General features: G+C 43.0%; 1 protein-coding gene across 2 annotated transcripts in view; it reads right to left on the reverse strand.

Moving 5' to 3' along the window:
- Window positions 1–26,129, reverse strand: part of MGLL (monoglyceride lipase) — a 58,763-nt gene that overhangs the window by 27,569 nt on the left and 5,065 nt on the right. For both annotated transcript variants that reach the window (XM_031056397.1, XM_005420217.3), the window contains one exon: window positions 10,552–10,658. In XM_031056397.1, the coding sequence (XP_030912257.1) occupies window positions 10,552–10,658 (107 nt within the window). The remainder of the gene's footprint in view (window positions 1–10,551; window positions 10,659–26,129) is intronic.

Consider the following 26,129-nt stretch of genomic DNA (forward strand, 5'->3'; position numbering starts at 1 on the left):
AAGAGCATTAAAAATGAAGACAAAATTAAAATTGCAGGTTCAGGCCATTTTTGACTGGTTATGTGTTTTATTTCTCTTTGTAAATCTGCCTGTCCTTTGCCTTTGTTCATGCAAATAAGAGCTCTCTTTGCACACCCCACTCCTTAAAAAGGCTCTTCTCCAGGTTAGAGCTGAAACAGGCACTAATCTGAGCTGGACTAATCTGAGCTGGACTGTGCTCCTTTGACTCGTGTTATCTATCTAAAAAGGTACTGAAAGAATCCAAATAATGGTTTAATCCAACTGGAGTTATATAAACAAAGTATGTTTTTTCCCTTTAATTTTCAAAGGGTGTTCAGTAACTTGGAACAGTCATTTGTAACTCAATTGGATGACAAAGCCCACACCTGTATGAAGATACACTTGTAGGTGAGGAATCAACAGTAATTAGCTTCTGAAACTTCATCCAAATAACACATCTGAAAAACAATAGGATAGCTAGGCACATTAATGAAATGCTGTTGCTATGGAAAAATTGTTCCTGTAAAGGTGGAAATAAACGTGCTTTCTTTTCCTCATAGTGCAAAAATGGCAAAAAGCCTCTCCTTGAAGACTAAGCTGGTTTTAACCATAGGTACTATTAAAGTCTGCTTTTAAGAAAGTAGTTTTTTCACCCATTTCAAAACCCTCTATGTTTTATTTTTAGAAGCAACATCCCAAATACTAGCAGCTAGAATGCTCTTTAGTTCACAAAAAATAATTGATGCTGGGACATACAGTGATTATCTAGTTCAAGCCCCTCCTCAAAGTGTTTCCCATTCAACCAGGTTTTCCAGGGCCTTATTGAGCTGGCTTTTAAATATCTCCTAGGCTAGAGATGTCCCCACCTCCCTGGGTCCTGCTCCAACATTTGACTGCCCTCGTGGTGAAGACATTTTTCCTTGTACATAATTGGGATTTCTTGAGCTGTAACTTGTGTCACTTCCCTCTCATTCCATCACTGGGCACCTCCAAGAGTCTGGCTCTGCTGTCACCACATGCTCCCACTGGAGACTTGTAGACAGCAACAAGATCCCCTCCTCTAAGCCTAAATAAGGCTTCTTAAAGATTCCTTCTCTTCTGAGGCTAAACAAGCCCAGATTTATCAGCCTCTCCTCACACATCTTGTCCTCCAGTACCCTAATTGTTTTGACAGCCCTCCTCTGGCCTTGGTCCAGAATGTCAATATTTTCATTTCACTGGGGAGCAAATTGGACCCAGTGTTTCAGATGTAGTCCCAAAACTGCTGAATGGAAGAGAATAATCACTTCTCTTTGGTTGCTGGCTATAATCTTTCAATACAGCTCAGTATGGGGTGGCCTTCTCCACCACAAGGTCACACTGCTGACCTATGTTCAGCTTGTCTGTGAGGATCCCCAGGTCCTTTTCTGCAAGGCTGCTTTCCATTCATTCAGTGCCCAGCCTTTAATGCTGAATGGGGTTACTCCACCACAGATGCAGAACTCCCCAAGCGCCTTTGTTGAAACTTCGCAAGGTCCCTGCCAGTCCCTTTCTTCTGCACGTCAAGGTCCCTGTGAAAAGCAGCCTTCCATTTCCACCCTGAAAACTGGCTGAAAGTGCTCTCCATCCCATCATCCACACCACTAATGGAAAGGATCCACTGATATTATAAGCAACACTGATTTGTTATTCTTTCCCTTGAAGAATACAGATTCCTCTGATGCTTCTTGAGGTCAAAGTCCCTGATGATATGAACTAATGTCCTACCACAGAAGTCAGTCAAGGAACAAAGTTTGAAGCAAGTTTGACATCTGTCCAGTAGCCACAGATAACAGACATAGCTGGGAACATGAAAGGATCTGTTCTCTCAGCCTTAGCTCTAATAACCATCTGGTCCTTGTCCCTCCACCCTCCAGCATCTTGCATGCAGACATATGCCCACAGCCTGCAGAGCTGGTTAGGGAGAGCAAGGAAGCTGTTGAAAACATTACAGGAGGTTGCCAGCCCTTCTGCACTAACACAAAATGCAATTACAAGTTGCAGCTTGAACCTGCTTTCTGACATAGTGACAGGGTTATCGTGAATTTATATGAGCAGCTGTGAAAGCAGAGTTTGACCCTTGATTTGGGGATTGATTTATACAGGTAAAGGCTGAGTACAGTTGACAACTGCACAGAATCTTGAAATAACAAGAGTGGAACAACAGATGAAAGTAAGATGATTGTAAGATGAAATGAGCTGAGTTCACCAGGGCTATTTTCCCTTTCGTTTATCAAATTCACCAAAGTGAAACTTTTGTCCAAAAAGGACAAATTTTTTTTTATTCCTGACTATTGGGACCACTCATTCAAAATGCCTATCACATAGGCCCAACATTTTCAGCACCACATGAAAAACAAATTTAATAGTCCCCTCTCCTCATGGAGTGTATCTCTCACCTGAGAGGCAGAACTGTGGAAGGGAAGCCAGAAGGACTCAACCCTCATGGGAAGGAAAAGCCTTTTAAGTTCCTCGAATGGATGACCCATCTTTCTTCTGTCATGCTGTCTGTCTCTCAACAGTTAACAGTCAGCAGTGACAGCTGAGGAGCACGGTCTGGGCAGTGGGCAGAGCTGACATTGTGTCAAAGGGAGCTCTCTGTTCCTTCTGCGGCCGTGTCCATGCTCACTGGGACTGTTGTTCCAGCCTCACGCCTCCTTGTGTGAAGGCCAACAGCGAGGCTTTGTTCAAGAAGCAGCTGCTGAGAAGATGTCCTGTCTCATGGAACGACCAACTGACATCTCTCCCCCTGCTCTTTAGTAAGCAGTGAATTATTAGGAGAACTGGGGTGGGCTGCCTGGCCCATTTCTTTTGGAGTAAAAAGCCAGGCCCTCAGACCCCAGTGTGCCCCAAAAGGGATTCCCTCATAAAGTGGGCTTGAAACAAAGCCAGGGGAGCTGGCTCTGCAGCACCTTCTTCTCATCACCTGATGGAGTGAGGAAAGAGACTGGCTCATGCCAGAAGGTGGATGGGGCATGACTGGATTAAGATGTGTCCCAGCTCTGCTTCCCTCAGAGCTCACACTCCATCTCTGCTGGATGATGAGTGAGCTCAGTTCAGCCAGGGCCTGAGCCAAAGATCCTGTTCAACTGGATGACGTTGTTTACTCAATAACCTTTTGTTACAGGGTGGATACAAAGCAGTGAGGAAATGGTTGAGCAGTTGGGAGGAGCACAGTAACTGAGGAAATCACAACCATTCTCTTGCAAACTTTACTGCAGCCCAACATGATCATCCAGTGACGTCCACATAGAGGGGCAGTGATGAAGAAACATCTGCATTGTCTTTCCCCCATCCCAACAGTGCCTGCATCCAGCTCTGGGTTATAGCATGGAGCTAACCTGTCTGTCTTACCTCACTGACTGTACCACAATTAAACCTGACTTAAAAAATAATAATTGGTCAGGGTCAGATAAACAAATAGATTGCTTTGAGCAGCCTGGGTGCGGCTGGCAAGTTTTCATAGCTCACAGTAGATGACACTACGTGTCTGATTTCAGGTGCTCTTTCTTCTGTGCATCTGTGCTAAAGGTGTAGCCGGTCTGCACAATTTCCAAACTCCCTTGCCTAAAAGATAATGGTGCAAGACTATGTTTTCCCCACTTTTACATCAGCAGGGAAGTCCATGAAACAAATAAAGTCTCATGCCCCTGAGTGGAGTAGAGAGGAAACACCTCTGAGTATTCCCTGCACCTTTCCTAACCCAAACATTTAAAGCACAATACTACACTGCTGCATATGTGTGCTCCATCAGACACATCAGCTCTGTGGAGCCTTACTGTTTATTTATTTTTAGTTTGCTGTGGTCTAGCTGCTTCCTGGCCCCACAGTGCTGTTTCATCTGCCTTCACACGACAAATAAAAAAAATAAAAAAACCCACCAAAAACCAAACAAAGGCTGCATTTGCTTTCTAAGTCCTGTCTTCCTCCAGAGCAAGAGATGCTACAGGTATGTGCTTTCCTGACTCACCCAGAGTGTTCTTTCTGTTATGTAGTTGCTCCTCTCAAATGGAAACAACTCTGACTGCCCTGAAAGATGCCATGTGGTGCATGCAGAGATTTGGGACTGTGTGATCCCAGTGTGAATGAAGGGTGAGGGCTAAAACAGCAGAGATCGCTTCACCAGGGCAAGACTGGGCTGCAAAAGCCTGTAATGATCTCCTCAAAAATAACAAGAATAATGTGGAAACCTCCATTTAATAAAGCCCATCTCAAAGTGCTTACAACTGCCTGTTGTGCCACAGGATACTCCCCTAGGGCTGCACGGTGTTATGATACAGTTATGGGCACATTTCAGCATCATTATGTTATAGGAGGTGTATCCAGAGGACTTTTTCCTGCATGAGCTGTGGTCCCTCTGGGAGGTACCATCTCACAACCACCAAAAGAACCCAGGCTCATGCAGCAACCTGGGAGAAAGCAAGGGGAAATAGATGGTCCAGTTGAAAGATTGTGTTCATAAGCTTGTTCAGTGCATGGGAAAAGTTGTATCTTAGCTGTAGCAATAATTTTATCATTTCTGTAATTTCAAAGAGGCTAAAACAGCACAACCTAGCTTCCTCAGCAAGTTGTGACTGCTGCTCTGAGATCCAGAGTTACAAGATCAGTGATTCCAGAAGAGCTGAAGGTTATAAACAGCTGATTTCACTTTGCCTGGATCTCCTTGGTGGCTGCAGGGTTGTATCCCAGCTCATCTCTTTCCATGAGAATCCCCACAGCCAAAACAGAGTTAGAGAAGGAGGCAGAACTAAGTTTACTCACTAGCCATTTGTTTATAGGATGACTTTTCTCCAGGTTCTGAGTTGTCTCGCTGCCTAAGGAATTCCATGGTGTAGTGCAGCATCTGAACTCTCACCCTGCAATTGCATGCTGTGGTTTCAGCTCCTGTGTGCCCCACACAGGGGTAGCATTCCTCACCACTGCCTGGGGGGCAGATAAGCCTGTCTGCTGCCTTCATTCAACATCTGGAGAAGGAAAGGCAGGGAAAGGTTTGGGATTGCACTGAGCAGGGAGTCAAAACAGGGATAAAACAGCACTGGCAGTGCTGTACTGTCACAGACATTTCTTTTGTGAAAAATCCTCTCTTAGGATTTTCCTGCTGAAGCTGAGAGGTTCAGCAACTAGACATAAACAATAGGTTATCTGTTTCTGTGGAATGCAACAGGTCAGTCTGCTGAAGCTGAGAAGTTCAGCAACCAGACATAAACAATAGGTTATCTGCTTCTGTGGAATGCAGCAGGTCAGTTCTGGATTGGCCCAGATTGAGTGTTTGGAGGTAATGGCCAATCCGGAACTGAGCTCTCTCGGACACAGTCCGAGAGAGCAAGGTTTGTTATTCATTCTTTACTTTCTATTCTTAGGTAGCTAGCAGCTTCTGGAAACTCTCCTTTTCTTTTTCTTTTTAGTATAGTTTAAATAGATGTTTATATCATAACTTAATAAATCAAGCCTTCTGATCATGGAGCCCATCTCGTCTCTTCCTTCACGCCGAAAACCTTGTGGCCAACCGGCGACACTGTACCAGCCAGGGCAAAGAGCCATCTCCTCTGGGGTCCCCTGTCAGAGGGACCTATAGCTCTCAGCTGGAAAAAAGTGAAAATGCCCACATCCCCTCGTAAGCCTCCTGTCAAAGCAAAGGAAACAGTGAGTGCCATTCTTCCCCACAGATCTGCAGAAAAGTGCTTCAAACCTTCCCTGCCCTGGGGCAATGGGCTCATCCAGAGGAAGCAGAGAGAGCAGATTGCCGTGGGTTAATGGGCCCACACCAGCACCAAGGAGCAGTGCTGCTGCTCCATGGGCAAACCAGCTCCAAATAACACTTGCCAAGGCTTTCCTGACTCCATCCCTGGAGACTGCCCTGAAGCCTGCCCAATCACAATGTCAGGGAATGCTGCTGTCCAGAACATTCCTGCGTGCTAATGTACGTGAGCTGTTACTTCACACTTACAGTGCTAACTCTTGTTCTTATTAATTCTGACATCCTTCTTGGTCATTTTCCCCTCCCAGTTTGACCATGTTTAGTTCTTTTTAATCTTTCTGTGTAGACCAATCCTTCCCAGTGCTATGAATAAATAAAAGCCTTCTGTTCTCATCAACAAAATGGTCTTTTAACAGTTGCAAGAACAACATAGCAATCACTTAGAAAAAAAACCAAAACAAAAGCAGCTAATATTTGGTGCATTTAAAAATATCTGCTCCAGCTATTTTCTACATTTTAGAAATAAATCCTTCATTAAACAGAGAAAGCAGTGAAAAAATTAATGGAGAGAAGAAGCACCAGTGGGTGTCTGAGAGGGACCTGCTAACCCATCAGAAATGCTCACCACACACAAAGCAGCAGCAGCAGGGCTGCCAGAGCAAGCTGAACTTCAGTTAGAAACATCTAAGGAATGTGAATAAGCTGTTAGAGCTGCAACCTTCCCCTCTGCTTTGATCTGACATTAAACATAACTCGAGAGTGGGAAACTCAACAGCTTCAAAAAGGGTGACAGGGTCAAAGGTCTTCGTGTACCAGGACAGGTAGAGGGTTTATTCCTCGTGGAGAAAGCAGGATGAAAGTGCATCTGGTGGCTAGGAACTGCCACCAGGTTAGGGCTGAGAATTTCATCCTCCTCATCCTTATGTAAAACACACACAATACCCATAACTAGCATGAGCAAGTGCAAGTGCAAGCGAAAAAGAGGGCTAATTTCAACTATGATTAAAAAGTGTAAGAAAAAAGTAAACACATTTTTGTGGTCCCTGTATCTTGCAAATGTGTTTCTGACTGCTATTAGTTGACATGTACTTTTGAAGGTGAAATTATGGTTCTTCTGGGCTCTGGCCACGTAATGCAACCATAGAGCATTAGATCTCAGCAAATGAGATGTTACAGGAAGAGAGACGAGGATGGCTGGAACATCATGTGCTTTACCAACTCAAAATGCTTGGTATGAGAAAACAAAGCCACATTCTCTAGCCTTTATTCTTGTTTTCCTTGGCTCTCAGCTTTACAGATCCCTAAAATTACTGTGTTAAAACTAAAGGAGCTGCAATCTGCAGCTGATTGAAGAACTGCAATATCACTCCACTTTGATGAATCCCCCACAGTTATTCTTTCTGAGAGCTTTCCTAAATTGATTGCCAATAACCTACTATGTTTGTATCTTTCTTCTGTCATCAGAATCTTGCCATAAAAAAATAATATTACTACAGAAATGAAGTTGAAAAGGTGAGATGTTGTTTCAAAATACCTAAACTTGCAGAAATAGCCAGGTGATCCCAGCAGTCTTAATTCTGCCATCATGAAGCTGCATGCCAAGCAAACCCAGAAATCATGGGAAACAGTTACCTGCCTGTTAAAAACACCTTATAAGAGACCACAGGAAAAAAATTGCTGTGTTACACAGAAATTCCATTTTCCTCTTTCACAAGGCTGATATAAACCAAAGCCATTTAATAATATTAGATATAAGGTAAGGTTAAGAGGTCTTCTGGAATTCAATTTCCACCGTCACCATGGAAAATTTCTAATACATATCTATGAGGTCCAGCAGTCTTGTGATTACAATGAAATATCCCAAAGAATAAATGTTCAAATCTTCACATTCTGAGAAAAGTGAGCCAGAGGTACCTTACACTGAGGGGCAAGACTAAAACCCAAATTGGAGTGCACAGTGTTTGTTACTCTGTGAAGCACCTTTTTGGTCAAGCCTTGCATAAGAGGAAACACTGGTGCAGAGCAGCCTTTGGCAAGATTTAGGGCCCATGTGTGAGCTCCTACAGAGTCAGCAATAAAAATGGAAATTATTTTTCCTTCTTTTGACTGAAGGATAGACACAACATAAATCAATCAAGCCACACATACTCCAACCCTGGTAACTTCCCGAGTCATTTGGGAAATCTCGCTTGCCACACTGTGGAACTGCATTAATGATCTCATGGATAATGCACCTGTATTGGGAATTTTTATCCATGAGAATACCAGAACCTGAACAAATATCCAGGTCACGAAGTCTACATTGAGCTCACATGACTAAGAGCCATGGTATGAGGTAGGGAACAGACAGCTATTATAGTGCTAACCCTATTGAATAATTGATATTACCCAAAGATATCCAAAGGAAAGGACACAAAAGGGAATACACTGCTGAAGTGATTTGGAATAGATAAAATATTGGAGGAAAATTTTAAACCTCCCAGTCTGACCAGAGCAGTTTTAGCAATGGAGGCATTTATGTCCTTCAGCTTTCACTGGCATTTAGCTCAGAATGTAATTTGTATTTCATCAAAGTTTATCCTTCGTGGTTGCCTCTTTAAGTGCAAAGATTATTATACAGAGCCTAAAAGATGTTAATTGTCTTTCTAACTTACAGTGAATCAAGGCTCAGTTACATCAGCTCTTTGTGTAACACAACTGTGTTTCCATTGTTCTGCTTTCAGGTTCCTTTTCACCCTCTCCTCTTTACTGATCAGGAAAATGGAATTTACAATCAAAACTGTAGGTCTGACAGGGAGAACAAAGTTGTTAACTGACCCAAGAAATCAGATTTGTACTAATTGCACTGTTTAATCCAGCAATACTAGTGTATTCTTAAAAAAAAAAAAAAGCCCCAAACACCAAGAAATACTTATGTTTCTCCAGTGAAAAAGATGTTCAAGGAAAAAGAGAGCAAATAGTCACACAGCACAAAACATGCCTGACAGGAACACACATCTCAAAGATTCTTCTCCATCAACAGAGGAAGCATTCTCTGTATCAAATCCATGCAGTAAATAAATGTTTTATAATTTCTTCTTGATTTGTTGCTTCAGCTAATGCTGTTTTAACTCTACTTCTTAAAACCTTTATCAAGCTTTATGGGAATGAGGAGCTAAAGCATGGTGTTAAACAAGAACAGAGAGCAATTGCAATCCTGGAGCTCAGTGACTTTTTCTATGGACTGGCTGTGGTCTGCTAACAGCAGGTGCAGGGGGAGCAGCATGTGGCCTCTTCCATCCCCCTTCCCATGAACTTTATGCCATACAGACAAACAGAGGGGGATGGAGACACTTCCTACTGGGATTACTGCAGGCTCCTGCTAGCCTGCCTCCAGCTCAGAAGGAAGTGCATCAAAATGAATGAATCAACACTCAGAAACACTCTGCCTACACAGGGAGAAAGAAACCTAGTGCTGAGTTAGGATAGTTCTGCACAGGTCAACTCTCTTTGCAAAGCTCAAAAATGGCATGTGATCAATTGTTCCAAAATAAATGTCACATGGGTTTTATTTCTTTTTCTTGCAAGCGGTCTTGAGGGCTAGATATTCTCTTTTTCAGAGAAAATATAGGGGTCATTTCTGCATATCAAGTGCAGTGCTGTGTTTAAAAGTGAGTCACAAGAGCAAGAGCAAGGGAAAGCCTTGGTGCCAAGATTAAGTGAGGTTTTGCCTTTCCTCTCACAGATAAATAGTGCAATGACTAATGTAGATTCAGGATCTTCAAACTCAAGTTAAACAGTCCTGTCTTTGAGGAGACCTTGGGGGCAGGTTTGATTCTTGGCTTCAGCCAAGTAAATTGCAGTATACTTCCCAATGTCAGTGGATAATCTGCCCAAAGGATATCAGATTTACACCAAGATTCATCCCATTTCACCCTGTCAGCTCAGAATCTGGCCTTGCATTTTGCCTGCTGCCATCATCAATCCCATTGATTCATTTTGCTGATACTGATACTGATGGAATGGCTGTCACAGGGAGCAGTAGTCTGCAATGATAAAATCAAAGCAAAGATCTCCAAGCACAAGGAAGTTATGAAGCTGCAAGGGTTTATGTGTGACAGGAGGCTACCAGAGAACCAGGATGGGTGGTTCAAATATGTTGCTGGGATGTCCCCATCCATGCACTGCAGGAGACCTGGTGACACCCAGCACATCTCCATCACAGCATGGGGCACAAAGCAGAGCCCTTCCAGCAAGAAGAGGCAGGAACACCTGGCCCAGCACTGTCCCACCCTGCTGGCTGAGGGCCAAAGGGGGCTGCTGTGCTGTCACAGCCTTGCACCCCCCTCAGAGGGTTTCTCTCAGAGCTGAGGTGTGCACAGCCAGCTCCAGTCTCTGCTGGAGTGTGGAGATGTGCTCAAAGATGTCAGTGATGCCTCCTTTCCTCTCCATGTCTCAAGGGTGCAGCTGTCTCATTGTATCAGTATATGAAAGCTGTGCTGACATTTCAGCCTCCCCTCTGGGATCACTTAGGACATTGACTGTGAATTCAGCAGAAATGGCTCCTGTTCCCACTTCCACAGTGGGCAATACCACTTCACCCCCAAGAGACAGGTGAAGAAGAAATAATCCCTTAGAGTGAGGTCAAAAGGCTAAGGAAAAGTCCAAGCAAACAGGGATAGCTTTTACAGATTAAATATGCAGATCCTGACAAAGCAACAGGTAATCATTTTTTCATTTATGTCTGGTTGTAAATATTTTATTGGCTCTTCTCTCGCTGCTGAGTAGCTGTAATGGCATTTACTTCAGCAAAGGCCTGAGCTGCTGTAAATCAAGTACAGTTTTAGGCTACTCACCATGGTCATGGGCAAACACAAACAAGTTGAGTCCTGTCAGCTTCTGGGCCAAGTCGTCGTAGCGGCCGCAGTGCTCCCCAGCGCCGTGGGCAATGAACACCAGGGCCCTGAAAGGAGCATCAATGTACAGATCATTAACTTGCCAACCACCCTGCAAACACTGCAGAGCTGCAAGGGAAACCATTTAATTCAGTAACAGCATTTCAGACATCAGCAAACACCAGGCAGGTATAGAATTTGCAGAGTTTGTGTACAGGGGAAACCGTTGTCACCCTGGCCTGCCATTGACATGGCCTTCAACAGGTTGTTGTAGGATGGATTGCAGGGAAGGCAACTGCTCATGGGCCAGAGCCACCATGGACTGCTGCAAGTCCTAGATGCAGGTGGGCATCAGCATCAGTCCCTGAGCTGGATATCTCCATGGGCTTGAGTTTCTACATGGCTTCTCCAGGGTAAGTGATGCCATCTGTTTATTTTGGGACTGGTATCTCTCTGCGATTCAAACACCAACACTGTCCTTACCTTTGTAACTTCAAACATTGTCTGATGCTCCAGAACAATCTAAGGTGGAATTTCAGCCAAAGAATAGGTCTCTAGCACTTTGCTTGGAGTTTGGAATTTTATCTTTTGACCCAGTTATGGTAATTTTACCATTCCAGTTTCTGCCCCAAAACAGTTGCTTCTCTTCTCTGATTAAAGTGACTCTTACACAGCCACTGTGCAGACCAAGATAATAAAAACTAGTCTAATAGACACTTATTTTTGCAAATACTTATATTTGAATATTCCAGTTTTATGAATAATACCTTACTTTTACTGGAATGTCATCAAATGGAAATGACTGAATTTGAACCTCCCCAGTGTTTCTGCTAGATAAAATAAGTATAGACTTGGGCTAGGACTATAGCAGAAGTAGCAATGAGATTACAGAAGTTCTGCTGGATTTGACAGGTAACTATTTAAACCCTAGTTTTAGCAACATAAACATAACTTGTTTGTTTAAAAGGACCATTTGTCCTTGCAACATCAGCAACCACAAAACCATTTGAAGGCTACAAGTTTGACATTTTCAGTACATGAACAGTGAAATATTACAAGAACTGACAACATAAAACAATGACAGCAGTTAACAGCTAGGGAATTCCTCAACTTTATCTGAATTGAGGTTTTGAATCCCTTTTTAGATAGTGTATTCACAGCAATGAACTGCTTAGGTCTTAAATATATTTAATTTAAAAAGCATGTTGGATGATGCAGAAACTCCTGTCCTAGCTCTTTAATTAGCACTTGCTTTGAAGCATTTGCCCAGCTGGACAATTTAAAAGAGCATCCATCTAGACCAGAAGGACTGTACAGAGTCCACTGCAAACACAAAAGCAACAAGGCAAAGATGCTCTGGTATCTGTCTAACACCAATTAGCAAGGGTGACATTAGGTCATGTACCATATTTAACTTGCTGTGCCTTACAAATCCTCTTTAGTGTCACTGAAGGTTGCAAAACAATCCATGTGAAGCAGCCATTCCTTCCTTTGTCAATTGATTTGTCAAGTTATCAATGCACTTGGCAGACAGACTGATTTTTGGAGGGCAGGATCTATAATTATACCTCCAAATACTGAAGAAAGTGAGACATTGCTTACTCAGTGGAGAATATTAACTTTCTTCCTGTGGGCCCATTGCCCTGATATGCAACAGACTCAGCCAGGCTAAGTCTCTCTGCCACACCTCCTACTCCCACACCTCCTACTACCTTCAAGCATGACAGCTTCCTTGCTCAATGTCTTACTTAAGCTCTTTAGGGGACCTATGTTTGTTCTGCTGACTAGGCACAGAGATAAAGGTGCACCTTGGCTAGCTGAATAAAGCCCTTCATTTCTCAGAGAAATATTATTTGAATTAATGCACTAAATGGCATTGAGTGAATGAAACCTAATGGGGAGCTGGCAAAGAGATCTCTTCCAGAAAATTCTTAGTTCTGCATCCCTGTGACAGCAAAGTCCTTGTTTTGCTTTTACTCACACTGATACAGCATCCTTCTAGATGCTAAGAGCCCTCACTTTATGTGAAACCAAGGGAGAAAAGATAAAAACCCAAAGCTTCAGAGAGGCAAGGTGTTCCTGTGACCTCTCCTTCCACCTGGAACACAATTTCCAGGTGTCACAGAACTGAGCCTTTGCACACCACAGGGAACAGACCTGGGTTATTATTTGTCTGCAAAATACTAAATAAAACCCCTGAGCCTGTTTGTGCCTTAAGAGCTCCAATGACAGTAGCTGCTGAAAGGATTTAGATACTTTTGAAAGTTTTGTCCTATCAATAATCATAAACAAGGCATAAAATTTCCAATTTGTTACACTGAAACAAAATCAGCCTGTCCTGTTGTTCAATAAAAAGTGAGAGTGGCTTTACTGACTAAAAACTAGGTCACATCTACAGAGCTCTTCAGCTCCAGCTTTCAGGTCTAAGCACAAGGGCCACATATTGAACATAACCTTCAAAAACTGAAATTAGTATGAGTATCATCTGAACAAGGATTGAAGGATTTGGCTCTTTCACTTAATCTCCAATTTTCCACTACAAAGTAAGTTAAAACTTGGCAAATAATACCTGAAGGCAGTGTAACAAATACGATTGAACATATTTTCACTAGCAAGCTGCCAGGAAAATACAACAAACTATTAGATTGACTGACAGCAATTCTTTCCTGTATGTAAACATTTTTGCAGATATCCCTACTCTTAAGTCACAGTCTTCCTTTTCCTTGCCACAATGGCTGGAATAACAGATTATCAGAGATTGCTTTCAACAGAGTCATTTAAAATTAATATGGATCATGCAGTGTTTGTGGTTTTGCAGGACTGCAGTGCCTCTCTGTGCAGTCTCAATGAGAATTTTGTTCAAAAAAGGTTGAGAATGAGAATTTTGTTCAAAAAAGGGGAGAAATTTCTTCACCTCCAGCTCTTGCAGTTGTGCTGCTGAAATCCTGGCAAGTTTGCAGGTAGAAAACATTGTGCACAGCCTGCAAAGCCCTCTGCAAAGTGACCTGTGCCTGGATCCCTGCTGGTTCTGTCTCTGACCACAGGCACAGAAAGCTCATGTAACTCTGGATGCTTCAGCTGGTTTTGGCTGGTGGAACTGTGGTTGCTCAACACCTCGAATCAGCAGGGCTTTGGCACCTGCTCAGGGCAGCAGCTCCTCCCAGGGCAGCAGGACTGCCCCGCTGCTGGGCTGGGTCTGAGCACAAAGCTGAGGTGTGAGTGGGGTGTGACTGGGTCCCACGCTCCTGCTCTCACCCAGCTCTGCAACAGCAATCACGGGCTATTGGAGGAAACCACTTTATTGACTGCTGCTTGCAAAAGCAACAGATGGTTTTTGCAGATTCCTGCCCTTCCCATGGCCTTTATCACCTCCTCCTCCTGCCCCCTCCCCACTGCAGGTTTCTGCCTCCTGGTACTGCACAGCTTGGCAAACAGATGCACTTGCTTATTACAACGAGAAGGCAGAATAATATTTGTCTTTAATATTCAAATCAACTACTGGCTGTATTTAGTTCTCTTCCTTGATGAGGTTATATGCACCTGTGACCTGGGCCTGCTCCCACATCTCCCCTGACTGCTATCAGTCCCTCCTATATTGCAGCTGCAGTCTGTTAAGCTTTGTGAAACACAGCAATGCCACACCTGCAGTTAATACAAAGCACCTGCAAACACCCCCTGTCCTTTATTAGGGAGGGTGGGAATTATGGAGGCCAGGCTGCAACACAGTCAGTGTGCACAAATTCATATGAACTCCTTGTTCTCTTCTGTCCTGCCTCTTGGAGAGGTCACCACCTGATCCAAGCTTTACCTGTGTCCAAGCCATCCCTATTTCTCACTGTAGCTTCACATCAACTAATATTTCTCTTCTTGTGTAAGCAGCAGATTTGCAGGGCAGGGTCATGCTTTAGAGTGCAGTTCTAGGTAGAGAGACACTACCAGGTTTAAAGGTTCTCACTTTCTGTTCTGCTGTCTTTTTTGCCAATTGCTCAGAGATACAATTCCACAGTCAACTGGAGGAGAACAATTCTAGGTAAAATAAATTGTAGCACTGGACTTAACATACATGAGCAAGAGCCTTCTTAAACCAAGACTGTTAGAAGAAAAATAACTGAAAACACACCCAGAAAGCTGCTGTGCTGTGACACTTTGCAGGCCTGAAACACCACTCAGGGCTTGGGTCCTGCTGGGCAAAGACCCATGTTCTTGCTTTGCTTTGAACAAAATTCATGTTGGAACTGAGCTAGACAAAGAAGGTTGCAAGCAGGATGGTGTGACTTTAACATTTTGTGTCCTCTGGGGACAAAGCCACTTCTCTGGGACCCCATGCTTGCTCTTTTATTGCCAGAAAATAACCCAAAACATTAGAGCTGAACCAAAGAACGGAAGACAAGCTTCCTATGACTGCAGATATGAAAAATGCAATCTTTTCCACCCCATTCAATAGCATCCCTCTTCAGAATAATATTTAAGTACTTGCCTTAACCTCAGGAAACTTTCTTCAACACATGAAAGTCAACAGGACTCTCCAAGTACAGGATGAAAGTTAAAAAAGGATTTATAAATGCTGTCTGGAATAAGGACTGATTTAATCACACACAGAAGTGATTTCCTGAAGCAAGGCCTCACAACTTAAGCATATACCATGTTATTCTATGTTAGGCAACTGTGCTTTTCATTTGGTCTTATGGATGTTGTTACCAGAACCAGATCAGCTTTAACAAAGAACATCTGACTTGCACAGTTTTGAATTCTAGACGCTGAATTCCTACAGTAATTTTTAAAAACAAACTGACAGGAAAGCTCTGAGCCAGCTGAGCTGCCAGAAAAATGACTGGCTTAAGTACATTTTGTTGTGTGGCTTGAGCTGATTTATCAGTTCCTTTGTAGCTGAACAATTAATTTTTATTTACCAAAACCTGGTGACATTTTTGGACAAGCAAGTGGATAGTCACTCACAGATCTTTTGGTGTGTTAAAAATGTTATGTGTGTATTTTGCTTCCAAAGTATATTATAATGGAAAGTCACTGGAAGATGCTCATTCTTGTGTTAGCTGGGTGAATGGACCTCACTATGAGGATTAGCTATCTATCATATAATAAGATCTGTTGAGGTTTAAGTGTCAATCTAATTTTCTACCCTTGGTATTTGCTTAAAGGTTACAAAAAAAAAAAAAGAAAAAAGAAAAAATCCAGCTAATACTTTACAAGAACATGTAATGAAGAATAAAGTTTTTGTTCACTATCGGTGATTTTTTTCCTTTTCTGGAGGGTTCTTCAGGCCCTTGCTCCGAAGTTTGGAAAGGCGATTGTCTCTTCTCTTCGAGTCAGTTTTTGCGTTCTTTTTTCTGGAGGTGATTTGTGCCCCAAGACAACCCTGAAAAAACTTGGGCCATGTGTAGGGGTTACAAAAAGCTATAGTAACCTCACTCATGTTATGAATGCTTGTGACCTACACACTTAACCATGAGTTCAGCCTAGTGTCTCCAGTTGGACAGGAATATTTATGGAGTCAGGTGTTCCCTTCATGGCATCCTTCTGCCTCTAGGAAACATCTGAGCTATGTCCCCCTGAAGGTGCAAGAGGGAGTGACTTTTCTCCCAATTCCAATCCATGTTTCAAGGAGTCATTACACCCAAGGGCAATTCTGGTTCTCTTGCTCAGGTTTTTGCATTCTCAGCCTCTGCCCTCCTGCCCCACAGCTTTGCCCTCCTCCCCAGGCTCTGGGGAGCCACCTCTCTCCAGCAGCTCTATCACTGCTTTTCCCAGTTCAGGGAAAAAAGCAAATCAGAATGTCAGTAGCCTGGAGCTGAGTCTCTAGCAACCTTCTCTCCAAATCACAGACCATACAGCATTATCATGGATGCCTCACAGAGCTCTGAATCTGGAGGAGTTTATCTCATGCAAAACCTTTATGCATGAAAGAGCCTGTCAGAGGAACCTTCACTGTGCTCACAATACACAATTTCTGCTTGACTATACAGAGCCTGTGGGGCTTGAGGGTTCTGTACAGTGGTGTTTGATGTGGTTTGATCTAGACTAGTAGAATCAGTAGCTGTATTCCTGTCCAGATCTTAAATTGGTATTTAAAAAATAAACCTCTTCAGCAAGCTCTGCTTCCTGCTTTCTTTCCTCATTTCCTCAGGCTTGGAAATTCCCATGCAAGCCCCTCCAAAGCGGCTGCTGTTAGTTTAAGCCCCATCTTGCTGTCTTACACCATAGAGATTTAGGGCTCAGTCTTAAAACCTGTGCCTGCTCCTGTAAGCAACCCTCTTGCAACGTGTCTGCAAGCCTGGTCTCATCAGACATCTCAAAATCACAACTCCTCACAAGAACAGAGTTAGGAGGACATTTCAGAACTGCCATGGAATGAAACTGTGCAGAAGAAGTAACATGGCTAAGTTTTCCAACCCCCTCAGAAAGCGCAGACATCATAAATCAGCAGAGCAGAGACAGATCCGGTTAGTACAAATATATTTCATAACAAAAGGTTCAACAGGATCCAGCTAGAGCCAGCACAAAACAATGTGCAGAAATAGTTTAAGCTGATTTATTGTAGTTTTTCAAAAAGCAAGCCCTCACTGAGAATAACTCATGAGAGGTCTAATACCAGGAGAAGGGAGGAAGGAAATTTCAGGTGGGGGTGGCAGAGAAAGAATTATTGGGTCCTTGCAACTGCATAGCTCTGGCTAAATCTCTGCAAAGTTATCATTTGAGATCAGCTGTATTTAGTTTCAAGGAGGCTTTGGAGTAGTATTTGAGGGGACATAAAGCTGAGATCAGAGGTGAAATGCCTGGTGTGTAGCTTGAAATTCATGGGTTGGATCTTCCCACCCCATTCTTGAATCAAACTGAGGAGGAGGGATTCTAGGGTTCCATGGGCTGCTCTGGGGGGACACTCCTCCACTTTGATATCAGAGATGGGATTTGCCTTGCGAAATCCCTGGAGGCTTGGGCAACCCAGGGCTGGATCTGAGCTTTCCTGGGGCTGCTGCCATTCTACAGAGCACAGGAAGCCTGCAAAGAAGGATTATGACTTCTGCTTCCAACAAGAAAGGGGGTAGGCATTGTCACACACACAGGACCAAGCAAGGGATGATGTGGGGGGACAGAACTGCCCCAGGACCTGACTGGGAGGAATGCTGGAGTTGGATATCCCAGTCCTGTGCTTTGTCTGCTTCAGCCCTTGCTCAGTACAAGGGTTACAAGGGAGATGAAATGGAGGTCATATCTCCCAAGGGGAGCTACAGGGAGAGATGCACAAAGTAGTCAGTGTCTGTCTAAAAAAACTGTGCAAAACATTGCTTAAATAGAAGACATCAGCTGCAAAATCTGAAGTCAACCTGAAACCGCTCCCAAATTTTTTAGATTAGCTTTAGGGTGTGGAGGGAGAATATGGCAAGAAACGAAAGAGTTTCTGGCACAGATCCCCTTGGAAATCAGGAAAAATAAAGTACTTCTGGTTAGTTTGATTAAAAATTTATTTTGACTTGGAAGCACAGCCACTGCAGGGCCACCACTCTCAATGGAGCACCAACAGACAGGGAGTAAGAGCAAGAACAGTTTTCACAGACTCTCCCTCCTCTTCACTTGCACTGAATGTTTAATGATTTCCAAAGGGACAAAAATGAGTGTTTAGCCAGTCGTGTAGCAGTTTCTTCTTGAAATCAAAATGCAGACACTGCCTAGTGAGCCAAAGCCTTGGAAATAGGAAGGCCTGTGTGGTGAGATGGACTGTCCTTTCCAAGCATGAGAAAGCTGCAGCTGAAGGGCAAGAATGTTCTGCACTGTCACTATCACTGAAACTCAGCATTACTCACTAGTTCAGTACTACACCTGCTCTCTGAACAAAAAAGGGGGTTTTAAAATAAAAGTATGTCTCTGTTTCAAAGTAGCTGTGCAAAACCAGTTCCTTTTTACTGAACTCCCTTGAAGTCTTGGCATATTCAGAGCATTGGAACCTGCTCCAGTGACAAGTCATTATTGCTGCTGAAAGTTCATAGCCTGAAATCCAACTCAACCCTAATAGAAGGGAAGCTTCCTAGAAAGGAACAAGGTGTGTTTCATTGAGGGATGAGCTCAAGTCACGCAAGAGTGCTCCTTACATGGCATCCCAGCCACATTTTTACAATTTAATCTCACTTTTTGGCATAGCACAGAAGATGGAAATTGACAGCAGTATTCAGTTATTGAGGTGAGGAGTTTTAGATACGCCCCTGTAGCTTCCAAATGATGGAAATTATTTTATTTAGTAAAGCCATCCCCCTGGTTAGATCCACACAAGTACATGGTAATGTTTAAGTCCTTAGGAACACGCTGCTTGCTTGGTTGTTTTAAAATATTTGTTAAGAAGGGCTTGTGGTGTGAGACAAATAATCAAGTGCTCCAGAGAATACCACATCTAAATATTAAGTGGCACCTGCTGAAGTCCTGTAAGACAAGTCTGGAGGCTTCTTCTGACCTCAAATCTTTTGCAAGGTATTTTTATGCAGGACATCACTCATACTCTGAACCCAGGTGCACCAGAGGTTCTTCAGAGTCAATTCCCCCCCCTCAAATCAATGGTTCTTAAAAATGGGCTTTTCCATGGTTCAGACTAGCATGACTCTGATCACCTCCAGCCTCAAGTTGCTACTTCAGGGAGTGGTAGTACAGACAACTCATGACCAGCAGTACTGAAAAAGTTGTCTCAGGAAGAATTCAGCTCAGCACCCCAGCACCTGTGCAGGGAAGGGACTGAAAAGCCCACACCTGGCACAAGAGGGTCAGAACATTTCTGAGCTATTCCTGCATATTCCTGAAGTACTTTGATCAGGCATTTGGGGCTTATGTGGGCAAATCTTCACTAGCTTGGAATCATAGAATGGTTTGGGTTGAAAGGGACCTTAAAGATCAGTTAGTTCCAACCCCCCTGTCATGGTCAGGGACACCTTCCAGGAAGAGAGCTGTGAATAAAGAAGGAGCAAGAAAGGAGATGGCACTTTACCTGTTCTGTGAAGTCAAGATGCTATGTTATTACAACTTTTTAATGAAGCACTGTCAGTGCAATTCCTAGTTGTATGGCGATGGTTTAAAGAAAGACTTCAATTCCCTGAAATACTTAGACCCAATAGTACTGTTAGTGGCCAGGCAATTCCACTCCTAATGTGGAACTCCTGATTACTCCCTGCACTGAGTCAATTGCCCATCCTCACTTTTACCTTCCTGATCCAATTTTGTCAGCAGTCCTCCGTGTTGGCAGAGATCTTAATTGGTTTTCCTTAACTAACTGACAAACTCATTATAAGTTCAGATGTCAGAGGTAGCATGGGTCTCTAAATTGCCAAGTTTTTCCACATGGTTTTCCAAAATCTGGGGTGGAATTATCCCATAAACTTAGAAGCTCAGGGATTTATTTCTTAATCATAAAGGGCTTATGTATATTTTAACATATTTTGAGATTAAAAACATTAATTTCCAGTGAAATCTTGGCACATCCCAGTGCTGCACTTCAGCCTTGCCCAGCTATGAGAGGAATCTTTGCAGCAAGAGGCTTCACAGGCTCTGTCAAAATCAATATCAGCAGCTACTCCTCTGGGAAATTAGGAATGTCACAGGCAAAGTGTTTGCCAAGGCTTTCAGCATGTTCCAATTAATTTACTATTCCATGTTTGCTGTAGACCTGAGGTAGGGAGGAAAGTTGAATGTAAGCAGTTCTACATGGGGCATGGAATGCTGCTAAGACAATGATCCCTGCAACAGGAGCTTTAAAGGCTGAAATGTTTATTCATGTTTTGGACCAAAGTGAATTTTAGTCACAGGTGAGGTGCAATGGTTTACCTACAGATGACTTAAGAGTTGGATACAGACTTCAGCCTATGGCTGCCAAATCAATATGTGTTATTTCTGGGCTGCACTGAGCTAATCTGGGTGTCCAAAGGCTTTAGCTACTGCAGGCTTGGTTCCTAAAATGTTATTTTATTTCTAAGACCCTGGCAGCTTCACCTCTCTCAGTAAGGGCTGCCATGCTAACACAAATAAGCAACCTACCTGCCTTGAGTTTTAATCACTGCCCTGGTGATTTGCTCTCAGAAAGGGCTGGATGTAATAGCTTTAAGCTCCAAAATGTGAATGGGGACCTGTCTAACTGGAGGTGCAACTACTAGAATAAAGATGGGTGGTAACAATAAAAAAAAAGAGTATTTAGCTAGATGAATCCTTGGCTGCAATCATTTCAGATACAGGCAAAGAAAGCCAAAGGCGTGTGGGATGTCTTTTCTGCAGAAAAAGCTTAAAATAGAAAAGGAAATCAATACTCATTTACAGTATCTGGCAGTCACTGAACCAAAACATACATGTACACCTACAGCAGAGCAGAAATAACAACATTTATTTAAACCACAAGCTGTTATTCTGCTGCAGGAATGATGTGTTTCATGTGGAACACTTCACCAGAGACTGTACCACATATTTCTGACCATTTTCAAAAAGCCTCAACAACATCCAGACCAAATACTCTCAATACCACAGTTATTAATCCCACCAGCTTCGACTCCTTCGATTCCTGGCAAAGAAAGAGTGAGAGCTGGTGTGGAGGAGAATGTGCCCAGCAGGAAGCAAACCTCTGATGGGCAGGACCCTTAAATAATGCTTCAGAACAGAAATGTAAACCTGTGTGTAAAAACGAGGCAATGTTTCCACTATGCAAAATTACAGGCTTCAAAGGAAGGAATAGAGTTTAACAAATCAGCATTCCCCAAACACCGAAAGTGAAATGAAATGTAAACAAAGTGAATCTGCTGATTGCTTGTTTTTTTTTCCATTCCCCAGCTCTGAGAAATGTGACCAGTAAATAAACAGGATAAATAATAACAGCAGCTGGCTTTTGTACAACACTCCTCATACAGAAAACCCAAAATGCTCTACAAATGGTGCAACCAGGCCGCTTGCAGAGGTCACACAAGGCAGAGATGAGTGGCACCTCAAGACATTCTCTGATCCATTTCCCCACCCAAGCAAGGATCAACCCTTCTTCCCACTGCCACATAAACTGAAGCACAGAGGTAAAAAGCCTTTCCTGTGGCAGCACAGCATGCCAGAGGCAAGGATGGACACACAGTGTGAGTAAAAACCTGACTCTAAAGCAGCCAGCAGGAGCTCAACACCAGAGTTCAGATATCACCATGGGCTCCCTGTGCTACCAGGAAGGGGGCCACAGTGAACCTGGAAGGAATAAAGTAAATTTTAAAAAATCTTTCTGTCCTAATGAATTTGTGGGCATCTAATAATGTCAGAGAGACGCTCTGTGCATTTTCAGGACAAGCTGGGTTGAGATGTTCCACATCTCTTTTTTGGGGACAGACAGAGGATGACTGAATGCTGATTGCTTGAATGTCTTTTTAATAACATGAGGTTGTGAATGCTGCTCAGAATACAGATTTTAATGCTCCAAATATTGTAGACTAGCTCTCACATAAAATTGAAAAAATGAAGAAAAAGCTTGACCATTAAGTCGGCTGGATGTTATCTTACAGAAATTTAATTACTTACTGCTTCCTTGTCACTCCTAATGCCTTTCACCCAGCAAATTAAACCACTGCAGATTTCTGGAATTGACAATTGAATTTGAAAGCCCGCTGAGATAGTTTTGAAAATAGAAGTTAAAACTATGTTGAAAAATTATAAAAATAAGCTCATCTTGGCTGTTGGTGAACCAACAGACCTGCTGATATGTACCGCAAACTAAATGAAATTCTGTTTTAAAGAAAGGCCAACGATTTAGGTCTTATTCCCTCACTCTACAAGCTTCAAACTTGAGCAAGGAAGAAAGAAAACATACAGAGCAAGACATTTATCACAGGTCAGACAGACATCTCAAAAAGATCAGCAATCTTTCTTGCACGCCAAATCTATAGTACTTTGTACATTTTCTCCTCACCTGTCTGTACACAACACCAGAGCAAATGATAACTACCCTGTTACTGCTGGATGTTTGGCTTTAGCCCAGTTGTCAATATTTTGTCTCCCTTTTTTCTCTGTTCTTTCTTTTCAACGATTGCCACTGAGACAATTTACTTGCAGCAGAAGTAAACTAATTCAGCAGAGAACAACTAATTCATTGCTTAGTAGATTTTATTTAAAATCTCTCTTCAAACATCAAGCATTCTTCAACCACCAGCTGCTCAAGAAATAACTTACTTTCTCTGGAAACTTTCATCTAGACACTCCAGCCCCAGTTTGTATCACTTGACTGGATGACTACACACAGTTTTAGACAAGGAAAAACAAGTATGGATAAATTCTAAGTCTGATTCTGTAAATCACTGGTCATTGTGTCTAATTATTGTCTTGATCATGTTTTGCCTGTTCTCTGCTCCTCATTGCATCCTTTTTTCTGTTTTTTGACACTAAATTCTCTAGGTCTAGCAAGTTGCCTTTGCCACCACTCAGTATGGGAGGATTCAGAGGCTTCCATCATCAAGTGAGTGCCTGCCAAACAGAAACAAAGATAGTTCCTGGCTGCAGAGCCTGTGTCTGACACAGAAGGAGGGACTCTCATGCCAGTGGAAGTCTGGTGTTACTCAAACTTCGTGCCTCATGAAGTTTGGTGTTACTCAAGGCTCCCTTCAGACACAAACATGCTGCATCTGCCTGAGAGGAACGAGCACATTCCCAAGCAGAAAAAGACCAAGACCAAGACCTATCCCCTCTCTTGGTGATGGAGATATCCCATAGGAGCAAGCTTGGAGGCAGGTAAATCTGACTGCAGTGCTGTGGCCACCAGGACAGCTTCCACACCAGCTGTTCCCTTCCTGGTTCCAAGGCCACACCTTGTACCACTGTGTGGGCAGCGAGTCTGGTAAGCTTGGGGATGCCTTCCTGCCACCACCACCCAGTGACTCCCCCAAGCCTGGTTGCTTTAGGAGATGTTTGTGGTTGGGACAAGCCCAAGGTTGGTATTTGGGATTGCTGCACCAGTATTTTTCTTTCAGTTAACATAAGTGAAGCTGTATTGGTCTGCAAGAGGAAACCCTAGAGGAGATATAATCCTAATGATGTCTAAAAACCTTACTTACCCTGATGTTTGCTGATTTCCTTCTTTCCTGTTATGGACAATAAGTCATACTGACACAGCGCCAGAATGTCTGTGCTGTGGAGGACAGGACAGGGATGGCTGGGTGTAGTTAAGGATGTAACTGGGGTGGGATGAGGTAAAGGACCTGCCTAAGCATGTCTTTAGGGATCTCATAGCAAGATGCAACACTATCTCCTTGGATACCTGGAATAATCAGCCATTTGGTATCAGGGCTGTGTCACATCTCTTGCATGAGGGACAATAGGAGGGCTCAAACTCTGGTGGCTTCCATTCAAGTGGGAACACATTAGGACAATGACACGGCTGAACCTAGGGAAGGCAGCTCAGCCAAATCTGTCTGCAGGGACAGCTCTTAGAACAATGCCATTTCCCTAGAAGAACAAAGAGGTCAGATGTTCACCCTGACTTTAAAAAGGACAAAGGCACAGCAGTCTGAAGGGAACTTGCAAGGCCAACTCCTCTGCTATAGACATCTAGAAAAAATAGCCTCTTCCAGCCAGAACAGCTGTACAGCCAGTTCTTGTAGATGTATTCACAGTGATCTAAAAGAGCTGCTGTGTGTTCCCAAGGGATGTTCCAAGAGTGCTAGAGAAACTGAAGGAAGGAACTGTGTGCAGCTCTTTTATTATTTTCACTAAACCTGTATATTCCTTGTAGCAGTGAATTAAAGTGCTCTTGCATCTGGAACCCTGTTATGATCACTGAGTTGTGTGCTTCAGCTGTTGTGTCACTACCAACAAATAGCTGGTTCAGAGCATTCCCAGTTTGATGAGCTGAAGAAGAGAGGTCAGTGGAGGGTCTGCCCAGGTTAAAGATCTCTAAATGCTGAGTTACCAACTTGGGCATCCATTGGAGTCATGGCACAAAGCCAGTACTGATCATCACGCTTGTATTCCAATTAAAAACAAATGAACTGTTTGTTTTACAGATGCCAGGTTTGCTTATCCTTCCGTCTCTGCCAGAATAACGAGCAGAAACATTATCTTTACAACACTATCTTTAGACCATTTTTCTTCTTTTCTCCTATTTCTACCTCTGCCTCTTATATTCACCATGCTGGACAGCAATGTTTCCAATTCATCAGGTGGCACACAGAACCAACACGGATTTTGCTTTCTTTTGCTGCTCTCAGGATCAGGATGAAATATTGCTGCTTTGAGACTCACAGCAGGGAACTCCAAAAGTCACCTTGTTCTCAGACACTGATGTCACAAAGTTGTACACCTGTGCTCTGAAGCAGATCCCAACAGGACAATGAGCAAAAGGGACAGTTTAGTTACAATTGTTATTCCATTTGCTATTCATCTTTTCCCTTGGTTTCTGGAGAATACAAGGCAGATTTGCTCGTGGTGGACATTTCTGTGGTGACTGAAAAAAAATTATGATACTGAAGAAGCCTGCTGGAAGTATCTGCAGTGAGAACCAAAGCAGCTCCCCTGTCTGTCAGAGTCTCTCTCACACAAAGCTGTTTGCTAATTTGCCCATCCTCTGGAACCACACAAGGAATCATAAAAGGATGCCCCCATTCACAGTGAACAAGACAGTCACATGGAGCAGAGATAACAGAGGCATTAAAGGAGCACATACACAGCTGATGAGAAGAAGGGATGCTTTAGAAACTCGGGCAGTAGCAATACAGCAAGCAAAGCCTGGAATGTTGATTTGACAATGATCATTGTCATTTCCCTTTGCAGTGTGTGCAGTGGGATCAGAAAAACAGAGGGGGCTGAATTCGTCCTACAGCGAACTGTGCTGACATAAGTCACTTTGCATCCTACAGATTGGCTTTAATTTTGAGTTGACCTCATTAGTACAAACAAAGCGTTCTTCAAGAATGATGCTAAATGAGAAACTGCTTGAAATATTTCTAGAGACTAACACAATGCACTATAATTAAAGACATTATAATCAGTGACTTGATTTCTTTTGCTCTGATTTCACTTTGCCTTATTTATTTATTTATTTATTCATTCACTTTGGAAAGGTCTGAAAGTCAAATTCAATTTTGTCATTTGCTCATGCTGGGAGCTGCACTATTCTTCTGGAAATGGCATGGAAGTGCTGGTAATGAGATGCCAAAACCATCAGGCAATATTTACAATTGAAGGGTCAGTTCAAATACAAAAGCAATTTGTATTTCTGCACCACAGGCACATCTGCAAAATCTTTGGAGAACAGAGAAATCTGTTTTCTCCTTATTGGCTTGGCCTTGAATTACTAACAAGTCAGAAAGAATGGCAGGCGTTCTTCAAAGACTAAAAGAAATGTAAAAAGTAAATAGAGAAGTGGGTGCCTTTTGTTTGTTTAATTTTGTATTTTTAAACACATCTCAGGTGTAGAACTGAAAGAACTCTTAGAAAGGCACTGTTTACCCAGACAATTGCAGCTCTGTTTACTTAAACTGTGCTCACCATGTCTGAAGTTGAGCCAATCCATTGCAGTGTAAGTTAACAATGGCCCAGGAATG

The sequence above is a fragment of the Geospiza fortis genome, unplaced genomic scaffold (assembly GCF_000277835.1).
Source record: "Geospiza fortis unplaced genomic scaffold, GeoFor_1.0 scaffold70, whole genome shotgun sequence".
NCBI classification, from domain to species: Eukaryota; Metazoa; Chordata; class Aves; order Passeriformes; family Thraupidae; genus Geospiza; species Geospiza fortis.